The sequence below is a fragment of the Corythoichthys intestinalis genome, chromosome 7 (genome assembly GCF_030265065.1).
Source record: "Corythoichthys intestinalis isolate RoL2023-P3 chromosome 7, ASM3026506v1, whole genome shotgun sequence".
Taxonomy (NCBI): Eukaryota; Metazoa; Chordata; class Actinopteri; order Syngnathiformes; family Syngnathidae; genus Corythoichthys; species Corythoichthys intestinalis.
Genome location: NC_080401.1, coordinates 18,447,172 through 18,457,806, shown reverse-complemented (window position 1 = coordinate 18,457,806; position 10,635 = coordinate 18,447,172). Strand labels below are relative to the sequence as shown.

Here is a 10,635-nt window from a genome sequence, read left to right as displayed (position 1 = left end):
TCTGTATATATCAATTAATCACACCTCAAAAATATGGGCAATGGTTTTCATCTATAATGGTGAAAAAGGGCCTTTAACAACAACAACAACAAAAATACAGTAATTCAGACATTTGGAATCATTGCGATTCACAGAAATATACTGTACCTTGAGCAATGCATAACGGCATGGCCCGAGTGAATCGTCGGTTTTAATTCTTTTTGGTAAAAGGTCATACGTAAAGCAGATTATCAATAAAAAATGTGGTAAATTCTTAAAGTGTTATTTTATGTAAAACACTTAAGTCATCTGTGATATCTGTGTTAAGAAAAACGTTGCAATCAAGTTTTTAAATTATTTTAAGTATAACACTTTTAAGTCATTTGTCAATCAAGTTTTTAAATTATTTTAAGTATAACACTTTTAAGTCATTTGTGACATCTTTGATGTAGTCACGCGATGTCACTGGCATACATACTGTTTATAAAGATATATGATTTATAAGGGTAATTTTTGAACCAACTAAGGGAAACTGGCTATGTTCCAACCACACAATAATGATCTTTCAGGGCACACTAATCTGCTGTGGAAGAGTGGTTGGGAATAACTGGCCAACTGAATTGCAAAATACAGGATGTGATCTAATAACCTTAAAGTGCAGCAAGGGAGCAATATTGTTTCAGCAAGGGAAGAACTTTATAACCTTTAAAAGATTTCAAGGAGTAGCCAGGAGCACATTTTCAATGCATTCTTTTTAATTCAGTTTCAAATGAATACACCAAATATGCAGTGTAATCAAATTCGTTGCATAGGAATGATATTTCTTTATCATTTGAATTCGCTAACAGCCTCGTTACAGGACACGCCGTTCTGAGGGAGTACACATGAGGCATATGTGCCATTATTGAAGGGTTTGGGGTTGCTTGGCCACTCTTGCAATGGGAACGCCTCTCTATCCTTGGGTTTTGTTTTTGCTTCACTCCACTGTGCATTTCCCGTTTCAAAATCCCACTAAAAAACAAGATGATGTCCAGATATAATCATGGAGAATCGGCGTAACAACACAGAAATCATTAAACGAACATTCAGCCAAGGTCACATTACTTGATTTTGTAAAGGATAACTTGATACTTGCCCTTGGGAGAGTTAATAACTGGTGCACCTCAAACTACTTTAACATTTTTGGCAGAAACATTTGTTCTTACAATGAAGCACAACTTAATCTTCTAAGATTATAAATTTAGTCAAAGCTCATTGTGATCACTTAAGCTTTAAACACACATCTTTAAACCATATAAAAAGTACAAAGTATTTTTTTCCCACAGATATAGAAAAAGTAACGTTTTTTGTACACAGCATCTGCTAGATAGCTGCGGTATATATCTAACAGCTTGAAGTGACAAATTCATGTGAACGGAAAATGAAATGTTGCATTCTAGCTCTTCAAAAGTTATTGTTCTATTTATTAGCTCAGTGGTTAAAATGCTAAAAAAAATGCTCCAAAAAGTACATGAATTGTTTTGCGAATGTATTTTATCATTGCCAGACGAAACACTCAAATGAGTCCTCAGCTGGAGGTGAAAAAAAAAAACAAATCTAAAATAGCACCGATTACTGGTCCCCTATAGATAGAGGTAATCATTTTCCTATGCAGACGTGCCCTGCCCAGCAATGGTCTTTAATCAACGATCCTTCACAAGAGAACAATTGGGCAGCACAGAAAACATTTCCCGGCCTCAATCCTACCCTGTTTCATCATGACTGACAAACTGTACTCTGCACAATAATTGTGCACTCTGTGCACCCAATCTACTGGCAGAGGCGAGTCAGAGATAGTTAGAAAAGTAACTTCTTAAAAACAGACTGTGATCCTCCTTTACATTGCTTTGACTATTTTAGTAGGCCAACATCCAGGTCGTGTACATCTCATAATAAATAAGGTTTTCTTTCATTGAGATTAACTGGACCAGAGAACTGGCAATATCACAGCACCAGGAGACGCACCCAACAACAAAACACAATTAAGACCTGTTAGGGAGCAGAGGTCAATTGTGGGTTAAGATCTGTAAAGATACATCACCATTTATTTTATATGACCCTCTGATTGTAAGATAAAAACGTCATAAACACACTTGCATTTACAAGTACATAGTGACATACGTGTAATCAAGTCAATTATGAGAAGCTGATTCACTTTAAAAAAAATAAAATTTTGACTGTTCAGGACGGTTTGGGAACCTTTGGTAATTTTCAAGATCCTTTATAAATAATTGGTTCTCTTATTCAGCAATTTCAGTTAAATACATAAAGTACCAGAAAACAGTTCTCATGTACGAGACGGAAGAACCTGTGTGTTTGTGCCTTATACACTGTTCTCAGTTGTTCTTTGAGACATATTAAAGAGTACACAGTCCTTGTGATGCATGAGTGTGATGCAATATGCTAGTACCTGACAACTGTAATATTGGAGAGACCAAAAAAGTTTGTAGGTGCTACAAAAAGCTTGGAATAATTATTTGAACAAAAGAAGCCAGGTGCAAAAATTTGGGCACTCTTTTTGTTTCTTGATTTGAAAACCTTTACCACTAGTTAATGGAAGACATTTTTTGTGAGCTCAATGACCCATGAACTACATGCACACCTAAATCAAATCAAATAATGAGAATAGGTATGTAATAGTTATAGTGGCAATTTGTGGCCAAATGGTTCCTCTCTATGCATCTTCTCTCACATAACCCATAACAAAGCTTGTCCAACTTCATGGTTTATGGGAAGGATACAAAGCGCTATCTCAGAAATGACAGCTGTCGGTTTTCACCTTGAGGAATATAGTGAGGAAATGGAAGACCACAGGCACAGTTCTAGTTAAATCCCAAAGTGGCAGGCTATGGAAAATCTCAGGTAAACAGAGGCAAATCATAGTGAATACAGTCAAACTTAGTAACAAAGCAGCTCCAAAGAGCTAAAACATGAGGTACGTGTACGTGGTTTCATTGTGCATTGTTCAACTATTTAGTAATTTTGCAATTTTGCAAAAGGAGATGCTGTATGGGAGGTAGAGTAAGTTAGGGAAAACACAAATCAGGAGATGGAGGTTGGTGTAACTAGTGTTTTTGTGAACCGTTACTTTGCAAATTATTTAAAAAAATATTAATAATTTGCATTAAAATCAGTTTCCCATACATGCCTTGTGACAGTATGTGTAATACAGTAGCCTAATGCATGTGTGGAACCCCCACCCCTTCCCTCCCAAAAATTAAAAAAAATTCTGGCTCTGTAGTGACCTTTATGTCAGGGAGTTTTTAGCAAGAAATTCTAGCGACTTTCACCCTAAACACCTGCTTATTTTGTTTAAGTAATTATTGCACACTTTCCATGACTTCCATAAACTTATTTTAACTTCTCAAAGATTACCGTTCGCCTATTATTTTATATATCTAACTGAAATTGCTTACCCGTAAAACCAATTATTTAAAATGAAAATCATGAAAATGATCAGGGGCACCCTTTATACAACCGTAAATAATGTATTAGTATCAAAATAGGTTTAACACTTTAAACCGGTTTCAGTCATTCTATGGATCAACTGTGACCAGCTACCTTCACGTATAAAATATATATTTTTTAATCTTACTCACCACAGTAGGATTGCAATGGCTGTACTTTTTTGTGAGTGGCGCTGTCAGACAGAGACAAACTTTGCGTGACGTTTTACCTAACAGTGGTTAAACAGTTTGAGGTGTTTCCATCCCAGTGATTCAGAGTTGAATTATGTCTATGATATGAAATTTAACTTTTGCAGTTACATTGTATCAAGTGTGCAAAGTGACAGAAGTGCATCTTATATTTACTATATCAAAACTATCCTCTATCGACTTATTAAGTTATGAACTGGGTTTGTAGTGTCGCATCAAACTTGCTGACTGTTGTCTGGTGGAAAGGCCTCTCATGACTGTGTTCCTCACTCCCCAATGGTCACGTGAAAGTCTGAATGTTACCTAAACATTGCGAAGCCCTTACACTACCAGATACAATAATATAAGGTGATCTCATACAGGAGATTCGATAAACAATTTAATCTGAAGGTATCAATGTTTAAATACCGCTGTTGAAGTCTGCAGGGATGTACAACTTCAGTATATCATATCATACAGTGGCATGGAAACATTTGGATAGGTTCAGGGTGCGGAAACTTTTGCCTCCTCTGGTACTCTTACGAGACCAAAAGGAACATACAGTGGCATTCAAATGCTTGGCCACTCTGGATATACCCAAACTTAATGATATCACGGTACATATCATCATCAAAAATCAATATAACTAAAATAATAAACACTGGTATAACATTTTTATGCCTCTTGAATTGCTCAGTCAAATTACATTTACATCTCGAGTCGAAACCTTAAGCGTCAAGCCCCATCTAGTGGTTATCCCTGAGTGATACTCCTTAGACTTTCAGGTTACCAATAATTAATTGCCCGCTCTGTGAAATGTTTTAGTTGTGATCATCCAAAGTAATAATACCAATACTTAAATCAGTCCTACCCACCTCTAGATCAGAACTGACAATTGAAGAGTCACATGATGTATCACAACCATCAACTCGTACCATTGGGACTTTCCTGCTCAGAACCTTGTTGTCCATTACTTTCCCACACACTGTCGCCTCTCTGGGGTACATCTGTCAACAATAGGGTATGATATACATCTTCTGAGAGAGTCAGGATCTTTCTTATGAGTAGTTATTATTTTTTCCTTAAAATGTTTTGCATGTACAGTACAACTTACTTCTTTTGTCGCATCTTCACTGACATCCATATAATGACCCATCTCCATCAAATTGAAATGTTTTCCCTTTGAAAAACAGTTAAAAGGATAATGGACTTTCTAAAAAGCAACACTTGCATTAAACAGCGAAAGGTTAATGTTAGTGAAGATGATAATTTCTTTTCTTTTCTTTTTTTAATCAAATCCAACACGCCAACAATGTTAGGCCTACACCTACTTCAGAAAGACTTACTTGTTTTCCATTATGCTTTATGGCAGCTTTGCCTTTGGATGAGTCACCTAAGAGGCTCTCCATTTCTGGAGAAAAGCTCATAGGCTTTTGCCTGGTTTCCACATGACACCAGTAGAGGACTACAATCTGATACACACACACCAAAGGTCAGAAAACTAAGCAGGGTGGCGAAATAGACATACATTACTGTGTGTTTATTTTAGTTTTGATTTGTATTGTCATTGTTTTAGGATACAAAAAAATCCAGCGAGGCACCACAGATTGCACACAGCAGCCAAGGCATAACCCTGAGGAGGAAGCTGACTTGAGTGCCGTGGTGAATTAAGGCGCCAGCATAAAGGGCACCACCTATGGAGCATAGTACTCCAGAGAAAATGTGACCGCTTGACAAAGTCTTCCCTTTGAGCTGCATAAGGCAAGACAAAAAAGTTAGTTTAGCTGAAAGCTCTTTTTTGAGTGGAAACATGGCTCGGTTTTGAGAAAGATCACTTACAACTCGGCAAAGTGTGGGCAACTTTGAGGTAAAGGTGATGACAAAAGATATCAATCCAATTATGTAACCCAGGACTTCAGTTTTGTCCTAGTACAGTATCCAGATGTGAGGAAAGGGAGTAACAATACAGTACATACTTTGACATAATATGCACAATTATTTATTTTGTGTTAATTAATTTACATTTTTATTATGCTGTATAAAATATTTGGTTTCTATAATACATCGATTTATGTAGTCTTATGTTCCAATTGTATTTATGTACAGCAATTCGTTTAAGTTGGGGTTGTTAAAGTCTGATACAAACTACATTAAGTTGAGCGATAAACAAAGCGGACATCTGCGATGTTATGTTGTTTTGAACACACATTTTCTCAGTTTTAGGTTTTGTGGTACAGAAAATGAACTGGAAGTGGTATTTAACCGCTTAAAATCTTTTCTTAATAGTTCAATATTTTCCAAAATATTGCTCAATTCTTATTGTGAAGTGGGTTGAAATAACACCATAAAGCACTTAGCTTTTGTGAAGAAACAAACAAAACAAAAAAAACCAAAAAAACAAACAAAAAACAGGTCGTATTTAAAAAAAGAAACAAACACATGAATTAAGTCCCTTATCTCAAGGCACCACTGTCATATACTTATAAGATTGGAAGATTCATAAATGCTTCATGTCATGGGATCACCATCTTATCACCTCTTCTGTCACTATCTCAATTTAAATTTTGTCGAAGTTATATTAGCCGTAGTGCTCGTAGTTGTAAGCTTACTTGTAGGGCGAGAGAAAGCAGTCTCCTCCTCAGAGTGATCCTGTCTGTTGTTTGGCTGTGGAGGATGCTTGACTTCAAGAAACCTCCAGTAAGTGCAGTCAGAAGACAAACTGCTAGAAAGTGAGATCTTCTGCGCTTTTTGATCATTCTTCGCCTTCTCTCTGAAGAACAAAATAGAAGCAGTTGTTTAGTAACACTTTAGCGTCTCCTGACTATTATGACAGCTACAGTTTGGTTGCTGTTGTCCAAAATCCATGGTTCAATGGAAGGTTAAATTGGCTTTTCAACTCATCCAATAATACAACGTCACATCATACTACTCCTGTATATTCACGATTCAATTTTCTTTTTACTTAAATTTAAAAATAAATAAATAAATAACCTTACAATTTTACATTTTTTGGGAGCTTCTGATGGCACACCACTGTGTTCAACCTACCCGTTTTCCAGTTCTTGCCAAGACACAGTGGAATACAGCAGGATATAACGTTGACCAAATCCAGAGCAGCAGAGAGAATTCCCATTAAAACCTGCACAGAACAAAACCTTAATACCTAAAACTTAATCTTGGTATTTCAATAACTTGATTGTCAGCATTTACTTGAATGTGCAGCTGTCTGGACAAAACAGCGCCTGTGAATCCACACACGTTACCAAGGAAACAGTAAAGAGAAGTCACAGTGTGTCCTGGATGTCTTCCAGGATGTTTGCACCTCTGATACAGGAGACTTGAAAGGTTAATGAAGGAAAAAGGAATAAGTTAGAAGTAGTTCTACAAAATTTAAGTTTCAATTTCAATACAAATGGAATGAATAGGCAGTCACTGAAATGAAGATTTTTGATTTTGTTTTAGTTTTCAGTGTACCTGTAAGCAGTATAATCATGCAACTCCATGAGTGCAAGGCCCAATTCTGAAGAATCAGCCTGAGGTATTTTATTGCGTAGGTTGCATTAAGAGTGATGTTTCCCTCCCCGATCCAGGGAGCTTGTGCTATTGCAGCACACAAATAGGAGACCAACTTTGTGTATTAAATGGATAAAAGAAACATTTTTCCTGACATGTAATCAGACTCAACATTTCCCGTTTCAGGTCAATTAGGATTAAAAGCATTGTTTGTTGCTACAAAGTACTGTGGTCTAAATCCCTGCATACAAACAGAATTGATCTGCTTGCTGGTTTGTTAAGGGTGTTTCAAAAAGAATGTGCCTACATTAGCTCACAAATTGGAATTCTGAGGTGTCGTAAGGAATTCCAGAACACCTGTTGTCACTGGATTGGCCATAGTGAACACGTGCAAAATGTTGGGGTGGGGGGTGAACTTGAGGGTATGTACAACACGTGACCAAAGTGGAGTGTTTTTCTTTTTTTAAATATTGCATGCTGATTTTGTCTTTTTGAAAACCCCAGTTTAACCAAAAAAAAAAAAAAAAGAGCTGAGAAAGCAGTGCGTAGTCCAGCCCAAGTGATCACCATCATTATTTATTTGTTGAATAACAGATTTTGAAAAATGGAGATCCTCCCAATAAATACATTTACATTAAATACATAATTTAAAGAATCAGGAACACTTGAATCAAATCTACCTTTTTCTGATCTTTTAGACATGTGTTAAATATTAACAATGAACATTTTAATAACCATCAGATTAATCTTTCAGAACAGAAATAAAATGTGTCCTTTTAGGTGCACGTCTATTTCCAAAATACTAGTCCTTCTCAAAAAATTAGCATATTGTGATCAAGTTCATTATTTTCTGTAATGTACTGCTAAACATTAGACTTTCATATATTATAGATTCATTACACACAACTGAAGTAGTTCAAGCCTATTATTGTTTTAATATTGATGATTTTGGCAAAAATCTCAAGAAAAAACAAAAGTCCCAATCTCAAAAAATTTGCATATTTCATCAGACCAATACAAAAAAAAAAAAAAAAAAAAAAAAAAAAAAAGAGTGTTTTTAATACAAAAAAAGTCAAGCTTCAATTAATTATATCAGTTTGCACTCAATACTTGGTCAGGAATCCTTTTGCAGAAATGACTGCTTCAATGCGGCGTGGCATGGAGGCAATCAGCCTGTGGCACTGCTGAGGTGTAATGGAGGCCCAGGATGCTTCAATAGCGGCCTTAAGCTCATCCACAGTGTTGGGTTTGGTGTCTCTCAACTTCCTCTTCACAATATCCCACAGATTCTCTATGGGGTTCAGGTCAGGAGAGTTGGCAGGCCAATTGAGCACCGTAATGCCATGGTCAGTAAACCATTTACCAGTGGTTTTGGCACGGTGAACAGGTGCCAAGTCGTGCTGAAAAATGAAATCTTCATCTCCATAAAGCTTTTCAGCAGATGGAAGCATGAAGTGCTCCAAAATCTCCTGATAGCTAGCTGCATTGACCCTGCCCTTGATAAAACACAGTAGACCAACAGCAGCTGACATGGCACCCCAGACCACCACTGACTGTGGGTACCAGACACTGGACTTCAGGCATTTTAGCATTTTCTTCTCCTCGTCTTCCTCCAAACTCTGGCACCTTGATTTTTGAATGACATGCAAAATTTGATTTCATCTGAAAAAAGTACTTTGGACCACTGAGCAACAGTCCAGTGCTGCTTTTCTGAAGCCCAGGTCAGGCGCTTCTGCCGCCGTTTCAGGTTCAAAAGTGGCTTGACCTGGGGAATGCGGCACCTGTAGCCAATTTCCAGCACACGCCTGTGCACGATGGCTCTGGATGTTTCTACTCCAGACTCAGTCCACTGTTTCTTCAGGTCCCGCAAGGTCTGGAATCGCCCCTTCTCCACTCTTCTCTTCTTCTTCTCTTTCTCAGGGTGCAGTCACCTCTTCTGGTTGTGCAGAGTTTCCTGCCACACTTTTTACTTCCCACTGAGTTGCCTTGATACAGCACTCTGGGAATAGCCTATCCGCTCACAAATTTCATTCTGTATCTTAGCCTCTAGCTTGAGGGTGTCAATGATGGCCTTCTGGACAGCAGTCAGGTAAGCAGTCTTGCGGTTTTGAGTAGTGAACCAGGCTGGGAGTTTTTAAAAGCCTCGGGAATCTTTCGCAGGGGTTTTGAGTTAATTCGTTGATTCAGATGATTAGGTTAGTAGCTTCTTTAGAGTAGCTTTTCATGATGTGCTATTTTTATGAGATAGGGATTTTTGTTTTTTCTTGACTTTTTTTTTTTTTTTGCCAAAATCATCAATATTAATACAATAAAAGGGTTGAACTACCTCAGTTGTGTGTAATGAATCTAAAATATATGAAAGTCTAATGTTTATCAGTACATTACAACAAATGATGAACTTTATCACAATCTGCCATTTTTTTTTTAAGAAGGACTAGTATATAATTTTGTGTGAATAGAAGAATGCGCGACATTAACTTCGAAAATCGTTGCGAAGAAGTGTTTTCCCACATCCAATATGGCGGAGGGGCGGTCGTATCGTAGAAACGGCCCCCTCCGTTTCATGAGGCCTGAATGTATGTCTATGATATACACACACCTGTTTGATTATCATGCTTGTTAATCGGTATCTGACGCCTACTGGACATCATTTTGCATAGTTTAGACATTTGATATAGATTTAAATAAATTGATTATTTGACAGATTTAATAAACAGATCAAGATTGACAATCGTACATATATTTAAAACATAGCAAAACCACGGGCGTAACATTTCAATTTGAGTAAAAGGTACTTACAGGAGACTTGAAAGCAATAGAAGCACAGAGGCTAAGGACACTAGCCGAAATGAAGAGCAATTTTGTCCTGTGCCGCTACTAGTAAAACAAGAGGTAGCAGAAGTGATGCAAAACTTGAGGAGACTTGAAGGAAACGAATCATAGTCTCCTATTGCCCAATCTTTCTCCTGGCTCCGTGTGGCCATGTTGATGCCCACTGTGCAGTTTGCAATTGGGCCTTGAACAGGTAAGAAACTGGCCAACGCAATCATGGCATCAATATTTATTTAGGGGTGGGGCTTAGAAAAGCACTTAATAAATTTTGTCTTAGTTGTATGCATCAGCGATCAATGAAACACACTATATAGATATTAGGGCTGTCAAACGATTAAAATTTTTAATCGAGTTAATTACAGCTTAAAAATTAATCACAATTCAAATCTATAAAATATGCCATATTTTTCTGTAAATTATTGTTGGAATGGAAAGATAAGACACAAGATGAATATATACATTCAACATACGGTACATAAGGATTGTATTTGTTTATTATAACAATAAATCAACAAGATGGCATTAACATTATTAACATTCTGTTAAAGCGATCCATGGATAGAAAGACTTGTAGTTCTTAAAAGAAAAATGTTAGTAAAAGTTATAGAAATTTTATATTAAAACCCCTCTTAATGTT

General features: G+C 36.9%; 1 protein-coding gene across 2 annotated transcripts; it reads right to left on the bottom strand.

Annotated features, from left to right (window-relative positions):
* Positions 1-730: 730 nt before the first annotated feature.
* On the bottom strand, positions 731-10,398 carry tmem44 (transmembrane protein 44). Of its 2 annotated transcripts, none has more exons than XM_057842127.1 (10): positions 9,966-10,398; positions 6,864-6,990; positions 6,702-6,792; positions 6,263-6,423; positions 5,493-5,579; positions 5,235-5,405; positions 5,000-5,125; positions 4,768-4,833; positions 4,589-4,660; positions 731-990 (listed from the first exon to the last, which is right to left on the bottom strand). In XM_057842127.1, the coding sequence occupies exons 1-10, from the start codon at positions 10,214-10,216 to the stop codon at positions 808-810; spliced, it is 1,335 nt and encodes a 444-aa protein (XP_057698110.1). In that variant the 5' UTR covers positions 10,217-10,398; the 3' UTR covers positions 731-807. The 2 variants fall into 2 exon arrangements, with proteins under 2 accessions (XP_057698110.1, XP_057698109.1); XM_057842126.1 differs by having other exon boundaries at positions 4,529-4,660; positions 9,966-10,384.
* Between the last annotated feature and the right edge of the window lie 237 nt (positions 10,399-10,635).